This window comes from Poecilia formosa, unplaced genomic scaffold (genome assembly GCF_000485575.1).
Source record: "Poecilia formosa unplaced genomic scaffold, Poecilia_formosa-5.1.2 Scaffold526, whole genome shotgun sequence".
NCBI lineage: Eukaryota > Metazoa > Chordata > Actinopteri > Cyprinodontiformes > Poeciliidae > Poecilia > Poecilia formosa.
Genome location: NW_006800465.1, coordinates 64,134 through 81,480, shown reverse-complemented (window position 1 = coordinate 81,480; position 17,347 = coordinate 64,134). Strand labels below are relative to the sequence as shown.

The window sequence follows — 17,347 nt, the reverse complement described above, 5'->3', positions numbered from 1 at the left end:
TCTGTAAAATACTTAAAATAACTTGGGCAAATAACTGGAACATATTAAAGAAATGTAAATAGTTTCCATCTTTTCAAAAAAAAAATTTAAAAGAAGCAGTTATGGAAACTAAAACTAAGGTTTCATGTTTTCATTTACCAAAATGTGGATGTTTTTATTTTCTTTTAAGAAGCGAATAAAGTTTCGAGATGCATTACTCTTAAAATTATACTTTCCTTAAGGGACTGTGTTGCAAGAAAGTAAAATAAATAAAAAATAAAAATTTAAAGATGGTCTTTTATTTAAATTCTATGTACAAAATGTGGAAAAAATAAAAAAGCTAATTTTTTGAACAGTCACTGGTACAGAGCTTTGAGGTGAAAACATCTGCACTTTTTGGATGATGTGATTTGATTTAACCAACCTCCATCCACAGAGAGACGTTGTCCATCTTGAGGGTGGAGTACGTGTCGTTCAGGTACATCTTCAGACCGGCAGTCTGGGCAGCGACGGACGGCAGGGTGGCAGCGTTGTCTGCAGCAGCGCCAACATACAGGGCGTAGTCACAGCGGCAGCCCGCTTTGGCAAGCTGATGACACATTACACATTCAACGCCATATCTGGTCAAATACTCCTGGTTTTGGTTATACAAAAGACTTTTTACAGATGTTTATCTAGAATTTCTACTTCAAATGATTTTTGTCTGGAGGCGTACCTTCTGTGCCAGCGCCAGAGTGCTGGCGTCTGTGATGGCAGGCGACGTGTTGGGCATGGCACACACCAGAGTGACGCCTCCTGCTAGAGCGGCGGCCGTGCCGGAGGAGAAATCCTCCTTATGGGTGGCGCCGGGTTCCCGGAGGTGAACATGTACATCGATTAGACCTGGAGATCAACAGCAAACTGGTCATTTTATGCTGCATTAATAGGTTAACAGGTAAGAAAATAATTTCTACAGAAAATGTATTTATATTAGAGCTGGGCTTTAAATCAATTTTATCAATTAATTGTATTTGCTGTTTATAAGATGTAACATTTGGAAAATCTGTCTGTTTATTTGTACTTTAACTTAAGTATAGTGCCCAGAAGTTATTGGGATAAACAATAATAATATTATTTTGATACCATTTTCAAGTAAAATATTGGAAATGGCAAAATAATTCAAGGACACATTCTCAAAGATCAACAATCTTTAAATTCTAAAAAAAAAATAACACTGGAACTGGAAGAAATGTTAAATATTCAAAATAAATAAAACAACAAAAACACCAAAATAAATGAATTAAGTTCCTGGAAACAAAAATATATTTTAAAAAGGGACCAAAGAAAAGAGAAAAAGAGACCAAAGAACCAGACTGAAGACTTTTATCATCCAGTTTTTGGTAAAAAGAGAAAAACAATAAATCTTTCAAATGGAAATTATTGAGTTATTTTTAATTAATCATAGGATTCATAGATTTATTGCTTATTGTTGGGCGACAGGCCAACAGTGTTTAGTATTTCTCCTTCACTGGAAGTGCCTCAGTTGCATTTAAAGAGACAGGTTGCTCTCAGACACACCTCAGTACGAAGGTCAAAATGTGGAGATACAGACCAAAACATTGAAGCTCCACTTTATACAAAACACAACAGAAAGTGAAAGTGTAATGGATTGAATATAAAAGGAGATAATAAAATAAATGTATGGACAGTCCATTTAAATCAGCAAAGACAGAACAAAACAAAAATATTCAACACTTTTTATATTCACGCTGCAGAGAATCTGAGGGTATTCAGCAGAAGCTCACCAGGCAGACGGACGAGTGTTTGGGAAGTCATGCAGTCGATGTGAGTTTTCACAGGCGGCGATCGACCGATCTGACGCAGTGCCTGCAAACAAATCCGTCACGTGAATATTTTTAGATCCTGCCCAGCAGGTTTTACAAGCCTCACCTGGAAACGTGCCAGGTTACCTGAACAAAGAGCTTGGTGCATTTGATGTCAATGATGAGCGGGACAGAGTAGTCCACGGCCATCCGCCTGGTCCGGTAACCCTTGGTGACGAAGGAGGACAGGCGCCGGCCGCCGCTGTTCCTCATGGAGAGGTTGATGACCAGTTCGAAGTGGTTCTCCTCCAGGTAGTTCATGATGCTGCGCTGCCTCTCTTTGGTGGGGCCTTCGCTCTCATCTTCCTCAAATGGCCAGTCCACCGCAGTCACCTGGAGAGGAGGAGCGAGGTCACACAGACTGACCGTTAGTCTAATAAACAAATATTCTGATAATTAACTGGATAAAAAAAAATACTGGCACATTCTTCTGATTTTTCATTTAATCACTGAAGTCTTTTTATACATTAGAAAAATACAAGCGCAAAATAATTAGCTTTCTTTTTTAAATAAGAAAATAAATGTTTATTGCCTAAAATGCAATAATATAACATTACTTTGGTAAACGCCTGATCATTTGTAGCAAAGGATGCATCTGCAGCTAAAAATATATTTGTCGTTGATTTTTTTTGGATTATGAGAGGAAAGAAAAAGTTAATAGATTTTTTTTTATCTGGCGAAGCTAAAACTGCAAGTTGAGAACTTCAGGGCAGAAGTAGGCTTGTTGCAATAGGCAATAAATCACAATAAATTAAAACAAGCTCAATAATTTCCATCAGTTTTCTCTTTTCTCTCTTCTTACCAACTAGCCCCTTTGTTGAAGGACATTTTTGTTTACAGAAGCTTCACAGTTCATTTTATTTGTTGTTTCTGTTTTATTTATTTTGAGTATTTAAATTGTCTTCCAGTCCCAGTGTTAAACGTTGATTAGAGTTTAAATTTATTGATCTCTGAGAATGTGTCTTTGTATTACTATGCCATTACAATCATATTACTTGAAAATGTTCTCAAAATAATATTATTTATCGGAATAATGTCAGGGACAATTAATCATTCAGAGAAATCTGTATATATATTTTTTAAAGTTTTGGTTTAATTGCCGTTATCAGTGAGTTGTTCTTTTAGTAAATGCCCTTTTTAGAGTTTGAATATCCAGTTAATTAATTGATAATTTCACTAATCAATTAATCACTTCATCATATGCATCAACACATGAAAAATTTCCTATTCATTAACAGTGCAACACTGCCACCTGCTGATTCATACTTATATCTGCAGTGTTGTATTTTAAATCTCAGTTTTAGACTCTACAAATTGCTGACATACAAATTTTACTTCATAAACTGTATTTTAACTCCTTCAGCTGTTGTATTGAAGAAAAACGGAGTTTGTGAGTCCTACCTTGACTCCATGCTCTGTGTAGAAGTCGGCAGTTCCCAGACTGGCGTACAGGTCGTAACCCAGAGACTCCAGAGCCTTCACAGTGGGCAGCAGCTCGCTCTTGTTCTGACGCCACACAATTCAAGAATCAGTAAAAGGAAGTCAATCTCACACCGCTCCAGTCTTAACTCCAACACTAAGCTATTCTATTACTGGTAAAGCATTTTATTTTAGCTTTATTTACAGCTTTATATGACAGGTTTGTTCACATAATGGTTCAGTTGTCACAAAAACATTTGTTAAACTCAAAGCACGTTAAAAACCTTGTAGCTGCCGATGGAGAGCAGGATGTTCTTCTTGGGGATCTTGAATCCGGTGGAGAGCATGGCTTTGAGGTACGCCTCGTATCTGTTCTCCCCGAAGCAGGCCACTTCCCCAGTACTGGTCATCTCCACCCCGAGCACCACATCGGCCCCGGCGAGGCGAGAGAAGGAGAACTGGGGAACCTGGAGGATGAAAGACACACTGTTATCGTTTTAACAGATGAAGGAGAGGAGAAGCATGTCGGGTTTGAGTCGGATTATTTACCTTAACTCCCACAATCCCTTTTCCACGCATTAGACCGACTGGCTCTACCTCGACTCCCATGATGACTTGAGTTGCCAGGGCAACAAGATCCACTCCCAGCGTCTTTGATACGAAAGGGAAAGAGCGGGAAATTCGGACATTGCATTCGATCACCTTCAGCAGGTCGTCCTTTAGAGAAGGGAAGAGTTAACATTGATAAATAAACTATGCTGTATGATTAAAGTAATCAATGGTAGTATACTCAAAATAAAAAAAACACTGAAATTATTAAATATTGTGTCCAGTTATTGGTATGAATTGTACCGCATAAGCCAAAGTTATTCAATTCCTTTAATATAAGCTGAATAATTTTCTTAAGTACTTATAAGAGCTAATAATATCAATTCATTTGTCAAAGGCCACAAATTTAAAGCTCAATGGATTTGAAGCCCAAATCTGGCTCACCTTGGCGATCAGCTGCAGGTTAAAAGGTCCGGTGACCTGCAGCTCCTGGCCGATGGCGTGAACGATCATCATGATCCTTTCGATGGTTTTCTGGTTGAGATCCTGCGGAGGCGTCACCAGGGTGGCATCGCCAGAGTGCACACCGGCGTTTTCCACGTGTTCAGAAATCGCAATGGCCGTCACGACCCCGTCACAGGCAACGGCGTCCACATCTATCTCCTGGTAAACACCAAAAAAAAAAAAAAAGAATTTCATTGCCGTAACCTGAGGCAATGTTTTCTACTAGTGTGTAATTATCGTATAGTTTATCATTTATAAGTTGGAAGGATTTTCAAGAGCAGTATTTGCATTGGTGGAGATATAATTTCTGTGTTTCCATTACAAACTTTGTCAATATTCTGCTAATTTTTCCATTAAGCCAATTTATTTTTGAAACGTCAAAATGCGCAATGGAAACACAGCTAGTGTGATACAGTTCAAACTTATTATCACAATGGTACAGTAAAATAATGTGATAAAACTTTAAGTCCGTATTGCCCAGCTGTAGCTTTAACTCACCTTTGCTTCCTGTATGAATTTAGAGATGACGACAGGATGTTCTTTGGATACCGCCACTGCGCTGCTCAGGTATTTCTCAAGGTCGCTGTCGCTGTACGCCACGTTCATGGCTGCACCGCTGAGAACATAGGAGGGTCGGACCAGGCAGGGGTAACCCACCGTCTCACAAAACTTCACAGCAGACTGCAGGAGGAGAGAAAGAAGAATTAAAAAACTGAGCAAGGCACTGAAGTGACCGTCCCTCCGGGTTGCCGTACCTCTGTGTCTGAAAGCTCCTTCCACTGAGGCTGGCTGATCCCGATGGTGTCCAGCATTCTGGAGAACTTGAATCTGTTCTCTGCGCTGTCAATGAACTCGGGTGACGTTCCCAGGATGCGGCACTGCTGGCGGTGCAGCGACATGGCGATGTTGTTGGGCAGCTGACCCCCCATGGAGAGGATGACCCCCTCTGGGTTTTCACTCTCGTAGATATCCATCACCACCTAAACAAAGTAAAAAAACTTCCTAATATCTCAGAGTTTCTTTTAGAGATCTGCTTCAACAGGCGACTCACCTCAAAGGAGATTTCATCAAAGTAAAGTCGGTCACACATGTCGTAGTCCGTACTGACCGTCTCAGGGTTGTAGTTCACCATGATGGTTTTATAGCCCATCTGTAAATAAGTTCACAACTTAATAACTTGAATTCAGTTGAATTTGTTTTTAAACTACCTGTTGGGAAATTCTCTTGCATCTCTGAGGATGAAAATAATTATAAAGCTGCTCGGGTTAAGAAAAACTGAAATTCTGAAATAAGGTTGGGCAAAGTAACTGATATAACTTTGGTAATATCATGCAGTTTGTCTCTCGTCTTGTTTAAAGTCAAAGTGGTTTGTACGATTTCAGCAAAGGACTCAAACATGACAAACTTGCGAGAGCATTACACATACAGTCGCTGCAGACTTTTTAATTTTAGTTTAATTTTGAATTTGTCTCAGATGAAACAACAAATCCGTAAAGTAGAAAAAGTTTTACAGATCTAAACCACAATTAAACTGGGGAAAAGCCAATTCCTGTTTGCTTGCCCACGCAACTATTTCACAGAGAAAAATAAATAAAGATAAAAAGTGTTTTGAAGTTATGTATTTGTTTGGTCAAATCCAATAAAAAAAATAAAAAAAAAAGTGCAGTATCGTCTGGGATGTTGTTGTTGACTGTTATCTTTTTAATATCACACGCCTCTTGCTCAGCTTATTGCTGACTGTCAATAAATTCATCCGATCTCTCAGCCTTACTATGAGGCCGTTCTTTTAAAAACTGCACCATATTTCGACCATTTCCAGTGACCGTACCTTGCGGAGCTCCGTGATGCAGCCGACGGCGCACCAGTCAAACTCCACGCTGCTGCCGATGCGGTAAACGCCCGAGCCTATGACCATGACGTGCGGCTCGTTGAAGCTCAGGTCGTTCTCAGTGCCGTGGTAGGTCAGGTAGAGGTAGTTTGTGTGCGCCGGCCACTCGGCCGCAACCGTGTCGATCTGCTTCACCACCGGCAGGATGGAGTAATCGTGACGCAACTTTCTAACCGCAAGCTCCGTACTACAGGAAGGAAAAACTGATTTAAAGAAAAACAGAAACACAACGATCAAATTGGATCCAAGGCTTGATTCCTGCCCACCTCTGTATAGCCAACGCGATCTGCTTGTCCGAGAAGCCCAGCTGCTTCGCCTTACGCATCACCTCTAGAGGTATGGTGCTCTCCACCTGGATTTGGAAGGAAGAAGAAGAAAATTCAGAGTGCAATCTGATTTTAAAGATAAGCTCATAATGATCCAACCGTTTACCTGGTTGTACTTCTCAAGCAGTCGCTCGTGATCTGCAATGTTTTTCATTTTGTGCAGGAACCAGCGGTCGATCTTTGTGAGCTCATACAGCTGATCCACTGAGTAGCCGGCTTTGAACGCAGACGCCAAAACAAAGATTCGCTTATCGGTGGGAGTCTGCAGCTCCTGCAGAAAGGAGAGGGACGGAAAGATACGACCTGACTCAAATAAATACGCTCAACTCAAAATTAATTCATTTATCCCAAAAGGATTAGTATATTTCCTTTTTTTTTATCTTAAAAGCAAAATGTATATATTTTTGCATAGTTTTGTCTTAATTAGTGCTTTGAATATGCCGTTCTTTTAGCAAATTACATTTTTTTGAGTGTGCATACTCCAGTTAATTGGTCAATTACTAAATTAGTTGACAATTATTTCAATCATCTATTCATTTAAAAAAGGTTGGTAAGAGTCTGTGAGGAAATCCAGGCAGGATTCACAAACCTTCTCAGAGACGGGTTTGATGGTGTGGTCAAAGCCGACACAGTTCTCATCCACCATCCTGAGAGCTTTCTGAAAGGCCTCCTCAAAGCTGCGGCCGATGGCCATCACCTCCCCTGTGGAGAAAATAAAATTAAAATAAACTTCAAACTCACTGAAAAGAATATGACTGGACAAAAATGCCTGCAGCTATCCGAGTTTAAATAAGACAAAAAAAGGATTCTATGAAAATTTGTTTCTTTTTTGTCTTCTTTAAAATATAAATACGCAAATACTGTGAAGTTACAGCATATTTGCAGTGCAAGGGGTTTAAATTTGGAATCTGCAAACACAAATGGGGGGGAAGAACGGATGGATAGATAAACAGACGGGTGAACAAACAGGAATATGGATGAATGGGCAGACAGATGCATGAAAGGACTGATGGGCAAACAAGAAGACGGAGGGTGAAACAAGCAGATGGATGACTGTCAGATATGGGATGGAAAATAGTCTGAAAATCCAAATAACTTTTTTTCCACACAACAGATCTGGAAAACTGAGAGAACAATAACATAAACTTACGAAACAGATCTCTGCAAGTGAAGAAAAGTACTTCAAGTCAGGATGCAAAACATGTTCATTACTTTTTTCTTTTTTAAAAAAAAAACGCAAAATAATTTTTAGATGAGATTTTCCTCGGAATGAGTTGATTTCTGACTAAAATATCACTGACAACGCCTTCTAACTCAAGGTTTACACTCGTACATGAAAATGGTTGCAAACATATGCACAATTATACAACAGTACATCTTTAAAAAGCAGCAGTGGAGCCTCCTGCACAACCAACCAGAATGGAGCAAGCAGTTTCTGGATGGTACGTCAGCAACAAAACACTTGTATTTTCCAGCAGCCATTGTATTCAGCGGTAAAACCAACTGACCATCTCTGCTTGGGTTGCCAGGTAATGTGGCACTGCCTGGCAATTTTGACTTAATAAATTGTGAGGTTTTTGAACTTGTGATTAATTAAGTCAATTATAACTATAAAAGACATGAAACTTATTGCTGTAAAACTGCTGGATATTTTTTTAGCACTTGGATTGTTTCTAGAAGCAGCAGAAATCCAAATGGAAGTAGAAAAATAAGCAAAGGGTAAATTTTGCCGTTAAAATTACTGAGGAAAACATTGAAAACTTATATACTTATACTCTCTTACCAACGCTCTTCATTGAACTGCCGATCTTGGTGGAAACCCTCAGGAATTTGCTGAGATCCCATCGAGGCACCTTCACCACACAGTAGTCCAAACTCGGCTCAAAGTTTGCTGTGGTTGAGTTGGTGACCGAATTTCTAAAAGATGAAGCAAAAAATCACATCAGAAGCAGCAATATATCAAGAAGAAGATTACATTTTAAATGTAAGCTGTGAAATTAGAGGATTTGTTGGTTGATATACATACTTGAGTTGGGGCAGCGGTATTCCCAGGCCCAGTTTAGCTGCTACATATGCCAAAGGGTAACCAGTTGCCTTACTGGCCAGAGCAGAGCTCCGCGACAGGCGAGCGTTCACCTCTATGATGTAGTACTGCAGAGAGAGTATTAAGGATTACAGCAATGCACAGTTTACAGGTAGAGATGCCCTTAATGAGCTAATATAAAGCTGATTGATCCTATTGACAAGCAGCCATTTTCTTAAAAACCAGAGTTTTTTTTTTTTATAAACATCTTGTGTTTACATCTTGTGGTGTACCTGATCAGATTCAGGGTTCAGAGCATACTGGATGTTGCACTCTCCCACGATGCCCAGGTGACGGATCACTTTGATGGCAGTGTTTCTCAGCATGTTGTACTCGTGGTCGTTTAGTGTCTGACTGGGAGCCACAACGATGGATTCCCCTGTATGGATGCCCAGCGGGTCGATGTTCTCCATGTTGCACACCTGAACAGCAGCAGGAAGGGAAAGTTAAAGTAAAAAAAAAGGTCTTCCAGGTAGAATAAATCTGACACGAGGTACTCACAGTGATGCAGTTGTCGTAGGCGTCTCGGACCACCTCGTACTCGATCTCCTTCCATCCTTTGAGGGATTTGTCTACAAGAACCTGAGAGGTGTGAGCAAAGGCTGACATCACCAAGGAGATGAGCTCTTCTCTGTTGTTGGCGAATCCAGAGCCCAGACCGCCGAGTGCGAACGCAGAGCGGACCAGGACGGGGAATCCCAGGCGCTCTGCAGCAGCAATCGCCTAGAAGGAAAATTCAAAGTGACTTGGGGCTGGACAATATAGCTTTAAAATAAAATCTCAGGTTATTTCCGTTCCAGACATGACTTTAATAAGCTTTTTGTGTTAGTTTATTTTCTAAAATTGAAATTACAAATGACAGAAATAAAGGGTTATTTTCAAAAAGTGGCTATCATCCCTTGTAAGGCAGAGAATTAGAGCAAAGCTGTTTAATTATGAGGATAGTCATAATATTAGCAGACTAAGATGCAACTTTACCAGAAAAAAAAACATTTAAAAATTATGAGAAAAAAATAAATGTTTTAATCAGAAAAAAGCTACCAAGATCTGAAGTCACCACGTCAATCAACTTTAAGATAAAAACAAAAATAAAAAACTTAGCTTGGCCCTAATATTCTGTCGTAGAATTGTCCTGAATTCAAAGTCCAAATAAACAGCAGATTTTAAAAAAATGTCATTTTCAAAAACCAAACATCTGATCAAATTGATTTATCATCAAACCCCAAACACAATTACACAGTCATCTCATTTAAAAAACCAAAAAAATCTCCAGATTCTTGTTTTTGCAGTTTTTTAGTTGTTTTTCGCACATTTTAAGTATAAATTAAGTTTAAATGTGACATTTATATATAGATCAGTTTCTAAATGTAGAATCTGCATAAACAGAAATGGAAAGAGTGGATTAATGTTAAATTGAGAAAGGAAAATATGAATGAGTGTTTGGATTGATGAATAATGGAGCAACAGATATGGAAACAACTTTTAGATGATGGGATATTAAATTTAGTCTGGAAAAACTGTGAGGTACACTGACATTAACGTGAAACAAAGTTACATTTTTATCTCACCTGCTCTACTGAAAGAGCCGCCTCACTGGGAGCAACATGCTCATTGATCTCCTCCATTTTCTCCACAAAGATCTTCCTGTCCTCCGTCATCTCGATGGAGGCGACCGGCGTTCCCAGAACCCTCACTTTGTACTTCTCCAGGACGCCCATCTTGGTCAGCTCCACGCCGCAGTTCAGCGCGGTCTGACCGCCGAACGTCAGCAGGACGCCGTCCGGACGCTCGTTCTTTATCACCTGGAGACGGGACACAGCGTGTAACATCGCTGCTTTCTCTATAATTACATGATTATTTGGTTTATCGAAGGGAAACGATGAATCCACACCTGAGTGACGTAATCTGGTGTGATTGGCAGGAAGTAAACTTTGTCAGCGAGACCTTTGGATGTCTGCACAGTGGCAATGTTGGGGTTGATCAACACAGTCTGGATGTTCTCCTCCTTCAGAGCCTTTATAGCCTGCAAAGGAAAACAGAGTAAGTTAGCATGAGAAATGGGCATAAATACTTAAATTTACAGGGTTAGTAAATTTTTCCCACAGTAAAATTCAAGCACTTTTCAAGCATTTTCAGGCTAAGTTTTCAAATTCTTCCAGCATGAGAGAAAAAATACAATACAAACTAAAAAAGAAAAAGTTTCAATTCATTATTTTATGACCTTATTTATATTTTTGTGGCTGTATTCTACATTCTGCACTAAAATATAGAACAATTTTACATATGAAATTTCTCTGTCTCACACAAAGTTCTAACAAAATAATCTCCCAATTTCAATAACTTTGTTCAACTTACAAAATATAAGACAATCAATAAATCATTGAGTCATTAGAAATAGTAAATATTCATTACATTGAAACAATCCAAGCAAATTGTGGGTAAATAACATTCCTGCTCAAATTACTTCAACACAATATACAATGAAAATGAGGGGAAAAAAATTTGTACAGTCAGTTTAACTTCAGACTGAAAAATATGTCTCTCTTTTTATTTTGTGTGTGAAAATACGTGGTTTTGAATGTAAATACCGTTTTACAAATCTAGGCTTTTAATCAAACATTAGATTGCACTTTATTCCTAAAGTGTGCCTTGAAAAACACCTAATCAAAATTCAAGCATTTTCAAGGATTTAAGGCACTCAGAATGTAAAAAGTAAACATACATTTATTTGGATGTATTATAATAATCTTAAAGGTGACAGTTCTTTAATGTCGGACCTGAGATCCCGAGTAGTCGAACTCTCCGGCTTGTCCGATGGAGAGACCCCCAGAACCCAGGATGAGGACTTTCTTGGCCCTGACGACCTCATCGGGCTTTGGGGCACCAGAGTATGTGAGGTGGTCCATCAAACGCTGCTTCACTGGAAACAAAACACATCAATTATGAGGGTGCAACTAACGATTATTTCAGTAATTAATTTAATCGGATAAAACAAAACAGTCACATTCAACAGATTTTTCATGCAAGACATTTTAAATAATTAAATGTAAATAATTACATTATATAATAATAGTAATAAACATTTTATTGCCTAATATGCAATTAAATAGCATTCCTTTTAGTGAATTTGAAGCTAAAATTAGGCAACTTGAGGAGTCTTGGCTAAAATACATTTCCAAAGGTTTTTGTACAGTTGTGACTTAATTACTGAATATATTTTTCTCACGAAGTTGCCATTTTTTTGAGTCCATTCTCCAGTTAATGATAATCGATTACTAAATTAGCTGAGGACTTATCATAATTAATTGCAATTAATCCGATTAATCATTTCAGTCTTATTTGCTTTTACATAATTGAAATAAAATAGTAAAAATCAAGTATCTGCCCTTTTAAATCTCTAATCTGTTTAATGTTGCATAAATTAGACTTTATAATGCAGGGAGAATGTAAATACCAGATTTTCCTGCGCTGCCCTCTTTGAAGTCTTTGACTGTGTCCAGAAAAACATCAAACAAGCTGACCAGATCTGTGGGCCCGGCCATGTGCTCGGGGTGGAACTGAACGCTGGGAGATGAGAACATTTTCTGTTTTCATTCACATGAAGTCTCTGCTGTGAGTCTTCAGTTGGGTTTTTGGGTCAAACATTTACCTGAATAAAGGTTTGGAGTTGTGCACGATGCCCTCGCTGGTGTGGTCGTTGGCGTTGGTGAACAGAACGTCCCAGTCGTTGGGCAGGGTGTCGGGGTCGACAGCGAAGCCGTGGTTCTGGCTGGTGATGAAGCAGCGGTTGGTTCCGTTATGGAGGCACGGCTGGTTGTGGCCACGGTTACCATACCTGAGATTATAAACAGGAAAAGTTACAAAAAGACGTTTTTTATTCAAAAAATATGACAACCAAAATGTACCATTTATAGAGTTCACTTGTGAACCATAAGAAGCCTTTCAAGTTCAGTATTTTATTAATATTATTACTGGTAGTAACAGCAGAAGTGTAAGAGGTATTGGCAATATTAGTTTTAATCTTTTTTATTCCTTATTTTATTATTAATTTGAATTTCTACCTTGAGAAAATAATTTACAGTTTTTCTATCATTTTGAACCCCTTTAAACTCTCATTTCAGAAAAAGAAAAGTTAATCAAATGGTTAAAAACAGGGAAGAAAACATCTGCATAGCTGTAGTTTGTAACAATGAGTCCAAACAAACTGTGAGGAGTTAAGCAACATTCCTCTGAGCAGTGGGAACGTTCACCGTCCTGATAAAAGCTGCCTGACAGGCTGTCTAATCTCCGCTCGCTGGGCCTTTGAGGCTCAGGGTCGCTGGGTTTATGTTGCAGCTTCTGACCAGTCCAAATCTCCAGAGCTCATTCAGGAGACACCAAACTGCTGAGGACAGCAGAATCTGCTTTTCACAGCTTAAAGAGTGAAAGCACCAAAGCTGGAGGATTCTGGGAAAATCAGGTTACTTTATCTGAAGGCTCATAATTTAATCTGGTGTGACTGAGACGTAAAGCTGTTATCTTTCCAACAGCACTGATCTTTTCTTCAGAGTTTAGTAGAGCGTTATAATTTGAATAACGCTCTACTTGCTCTTTTCTTTAAAAGAGAAAACTCACTTCATCTTGTAGGTTTTTGCTCCAATCACCAAGGAGAGCAGCTGATGTCCGAGGCAGATCCCAAAAACAGGCTTTGGCTGATCCACACAGACCAGCTTCCTCACGTTGCTGATGGTGGCCTGGCAGAACTGGGGGTCGCCGGGGCCGTTGCTGATGAACAAACCATCAAAATCTGTGGAAACGAAATGTTCCAAAACCTCAACATTAAACAATTGGCGGTCCAATCTAACCAAGAACAGCTTTACAATGTGAAGTACTGACCGTTAGCGTCCAGCGGATGGTCCCACGGTACGACAGTAACGCGGGCTCCTCTTTGAGCCAGGCACCGGATCTGGTTGTACTTGATGCCACAGTCGACTGCCGTGATTCGCAAACTACCACTTGGGTTGAACACTCTTGGTTCCTTGAGGCAGAAATTACATTAAGTGTGTCATCAGTAGTTAAAATCAGGAGATTAGCAAAATACCAGGCAGAGTAGATGACAGATATGTTACAAAAGAGTAACAAAAACCACATAATTTATGTTATATGACAATTCATTTATGCATATCCTGTTAAAATTCATGACAGAATCAATAGTTTGCCCCATATAGAGTTAATGAATGTCACATATTTAGTCTTCTTGGTCAGCCGTAAATGAACAAGGTAAGTCTGAAAGTACCATGCCACACTGATAGGGGGCAGTGCTGAGCCCTTTATGCACAACTGGCAACAGGTGCTCTTTATCTACACGTTTAAATGAGTGAAAATAAATCAGAAGAAACATCAAAACATAGGGTTGGAATAATATATGTGACTAGGTTTCCTGCTGAACTTATAGGCATCTCTGGTAAAACTAGTTTTTCTGGAACTCAGAAAAACTACCTTAGCAAATACTTTTTAGACTCCTTTTCTCCCAACCCAGAACAGGAATTAGACCAGAAGATACTTATATTATCTAGCAACCCTGAATAGAAATATCTAGTTTATTTACTTTGGATCAACATTATTAGCTTTTTCTTCTTTTGCTCCTTCTTTTGGTTTGTTATTTTGTTTGAATTTCCTTTTAAATCCTGTAAAGCACTTTGTATTAACTTGTTGCTGAAAATGTGCTATATAAATAAAATTACCTTTAACTTTATAAACATTCTGGGTGAGTTACCTTCATAGACACTTCCTGGACGAGGTTCCTCTGATCAGGGTTATCAAAGGGGACGCTGTCCTCTGGAGTCCCATCTACAACCAATTTCCCCAACATGGTGCCCTTCTCTCTTATCTTTTTAGTCAGACAGCGAGTGTCAACACCTGGAAAGAAGGAAAACAACTTTAAAAGCCTCAATTTAGCAGTGTTGCTGAATAAAAGGAAAACATGCATTTCATATTGAAAGAATTTGCTTAAACATAGATTTTCCTGACCTTGCAACCCAGGAATGCCATGCTCTTTGAGCCACTGGTCGAGTGATTTTACTGAACTCCAGTGACTGGGATCCTCAGACAACTCTCCGATGATCAGAGCTGCAGCATGAATCTTGGAAGATTCAAACCACTGAGGAGAACAACATGAAAACAGGGCTGAAACAAATTATCCCATTAATCCATCATCGAAATAATTGTCAACTAATTGTTGCTTTTTGCAATCCAATTAACTGATTAATCGAAGAAAATTAAATTGGCTCTACATTGTATTGATGTTAAATACAGCAAAAAGGGTTGAACTTTTCACGTTATTAGAAGTATTTTTGTCTGCAGATTGCATTTTAGGCAATAAAATGGTTATTTTCTTATTTAAAAAGGGGAGGTTTGTTGGATTATTCACATTACTTAATGTATTATTAATATTGCAGAAAATAGACTTGAGTGGTTAACTAAAAAATCTGTAGAATGTATACTTTTTAAATCTGATGACGCCATTAATCATCAATTTAATCAAATGCAAAAATAATCTTTAGTTCCCGTCCTACATAAAAGCAAAAATTACAAAAATTCACGTTGTGTTTTCAGCCTATTAATCAATGAAGTTCATTTGTACATCACATTTTAGCAACAAGGCACTTGACCAAAGTGTCAACAACTTAGAAAACCAGAAACAAACATTATATTTTGATTAGCGCCATTATCAAAATCATCAATACACAGCAAATAAACTCCAAATTAAAACTCCATTTCACTTCGTCCACCTTATCCCACCCTGATTTTTCAGTAACTGTTGTTACCTGGCTAAGTCCAAACTCTCCCTCTGTGTCGTTTGGTACTCCATAGTTGCCGATGAGAGGGTAAGTGAGAGTGAGCAGCTGGCAGCGGTAGGAAGGGTCCGTCAGAGCCTCAGGGTAACCCACCATGCCTGTCTGGAAGACTAAACACACAAAACATTCCTCAGTACAACACAAAACAACATTCGTCTGTTTTTATTTAATATCCAAAATGTCTTTTTTCCAATTTTTTAAGATGGTGCAACGTTTTTCTCTGGACTTTATGCTTCTTATGCTTTCTGATGACTTTAGAAGTAGTGTTGTCATGTTGTTAACTAAATGGATTTAAAGTTTTAACAATATATTTTGTGGTTCTATTGTAATAACAAACGTGGTAAGAACTACTACCACGTGCAGCAATCATAGCCCCACAAACACTGATCTTGGAAAAACATTTGAAATGTACTTCTTTAAGACACCTGTCACAATAGGAAGTGTTATTGATATCACTAAAATGCACACAGTAACTGTATTTAATCATATTTTCAAATGTATTGATACTTTCATTCAACAAACAGTTAAGAAAATAGTAAAACCAAATCCTGACTATATGGAAAGTTTTGGGTGGTTTTATCTATCAATTAGAATTTATTGTGACAATAGCAAATCAAAATACTTATAAGAAATTTATCACAATAAATCATGAACAATACAGTAAATGCTCACCTCTACTGTTAAATATAGATTTTTATTTTAGAAAATCTAAGCAAAACTAATTGAAATTGAAAACAAACGAACATACTCGGGTCCAAAGAAAAGTGCAAGAAAGGTCATTTAAGAAAAGTATAAGTTGTCCATATTTGTGCAAAGAAAACAGTAACAGGCTCTTTACAAGCCTGTTACTTTTAAAATAACAGGCTTTACAAACAATTTAAAAAGATATAAGTCTGTTCTAAGAAGTGATGGTTAGAAAATCTTACTGCTGCTTGGAGGAAGAATCTGTGATAATGCTCCTTTGTGCAACTAGGATGGCATTCTAGCTACAATGATTCAAAACTGATAATACTTATCTATACAAGGATTCTTGATCTCATTGATAATCAAGTTAAAACTTGAGTGTGGAGTTGAATACAATCTAATGACCTAATTAAATAACTGAAAACCTGAAATATTTGTCAAGCTGGTTGCACTGTGGCACATTTTGGCAATCAACACTTGCTAACTTGCTCATCAGTTTTCACTGAAGTTTAGAACTTGGGTCTTTGGAAGTAATTTATTTTACGAGCTGACAAGAAATGGCATGTTTGGGAAGAATTTCAGCTTATATTGACCGGATGAATGGAATCCGGCCACACAACTACGCTGTATCTACAGTGTAGATAAAGGACAAGTTAGCAGAGTCTGGTACTAAACAACTGTGATCTGTGACTCCAAATTCAGAGATCAGGGTACAAAAAAAAAAGGGGTCAGTCTGAAGGTAGCGAGATATCCAATATATTTAATACAGACAAGGAAGTTAATATACATTAAATATAGCTAACATTTTCATATTACTTACCAACTTCTCCCGAAACAGACACATTCGCACCAAAAAGTCGACCCCTAAATCTTTCTCCATCTTCCAGAATCAAAGTAGCTAAAGTTGCCATTTTTTCCTATCAAAAAGCTAAAGCTAACACAGGCTTGCCGTTTAAAGAACGGTCCCCACGTGAACCTTGCGCCACACAGCGCGCGAGATGCACAGGATGAATAAAATAGAGATAAAGACGAGCTTTAAGAGTTAAAAAGGATTAGCTAGAAGCGGTAGTGTATGTTGCGTCAATTAAATGAAAACAAAGGTGAAAGAAAGCGAAATTGAAGAGTTTGGCGGTTAAACGAGCAAGAGAGATGCTAGAAAAGTGTTCCACACGCGCCGCCAGCAGCGTGGAAGTCGGCCCGCGGTGAATAGCCGAATG

General features: G+C 38.5%; 1 protein-coding gene across 2 annotated transcripts in view; it reads right to left on the bottom strand.

The window, feature by feature from the left end:
* The window catches only part of cad (carbamoyl-phosphate synthetase 2, aspartate transcarbamylase, and dihydroorotase), a 26,978-nt gene extending 9,631 nt beyond the window's left edge, over positions 1-17,347 (bottom strand). Inside the window, exons 1-30 of one of the 2 annotated variants that reach the window (XM_016664903.1) lie at positions 16,951-17,347; positions 15,417-15,556; positions 14,620-14,749; positions 14,366-14,508; positions 13,486-13,627; positions 13,225-13,396; positions 12,260-12,445; positions 12,065-12,174; positions 11,388-11,530; positions 10,502-10,633; positions 10,179-10,412; positions 9,112-9,333; positions 8,844-9,032; positions 8,554-8,678; positions 8,311-8,444; positions 7,117-7,229; positions 6,634-6,798; positions 6,468-6,553; positions 6,142-6,388; positions 5,365-5,463; positions 5,069-5,293; positions 4,812-4,994; positions 4,254-4,472; positions 3,810-3,977; positions 3,545-3,727; positions 3,243-3,347; positions 1,929-2,174; positions 1,764-1,845; positions 695-861; positions 404-568 (exon numbers count right to left, since the gene is read on the bottom strand). In XM_016664903.1, coding sequence (XP_016520389.1) covers positions 404-568; positions 695-861; positions 1,764-1,845; positions 1,929-2,174; positions 3,243-3,347; positions 3,545-3,727; positions 3,810-3,977; positions 4,254-4,472; positions 4,812-4,994; positions 5,069-5,293; positions 5,365-5,463; positions 6,142-6,388; positions 6,468-6,553; positions 6,634-6,798; positions 7,117-7,229; positions 8,311-8,444; positions 8,554-8,678; positions 8,844-9,032; positions 9,112-9,333; positions 10,179-10,412; positions 10,502-10,633; positions 11,388-11,530; positions 12,065-12,174; positions 12,260-12,445; positions 13,225-13,396; positions 13,486-13,627; positions 14,366-14,508; positions 14,620-14,749; positions 15,417-15,556; positions 16,951-17,041 — 4,746 coding nt within the window. In that variant the 5' untranslated portion in view covers positions 17,042-17,347. The remainder of the gene's footprint in view (positions 1-403; positions 569-694; positions 862-1,763; positions 1,846-1,928; positions 2,175-3,242; positions 3,348-3,544; positions 3,728-3,809; positions 3,978-4,253; positions 4,473-4,811; positions 4,995-5,068; positions 5,294-5,364; positions 5,464-6,141; positions 6,389-6,467; positions 6,554-6,633; positions 6,799-7,116; positions 7,230-8,310; positions 8,445-8,553; positions 8,679-8,843; positions 9,033-9,111; positions 9,334-10,178; positions 10,413-10,501; positions 10,634-11,387; positions 11,531-12,064; positions 12,175-12,259; positions 12,446-13,224; positions 13,397-13,485; positions 13,628-14,365; positions 14,509-14,619; positions 14,750-15,416; positions 15,557-16,950) is intronic. The other variant, XM_007540232.2, reaches the window with a different exon arrangement.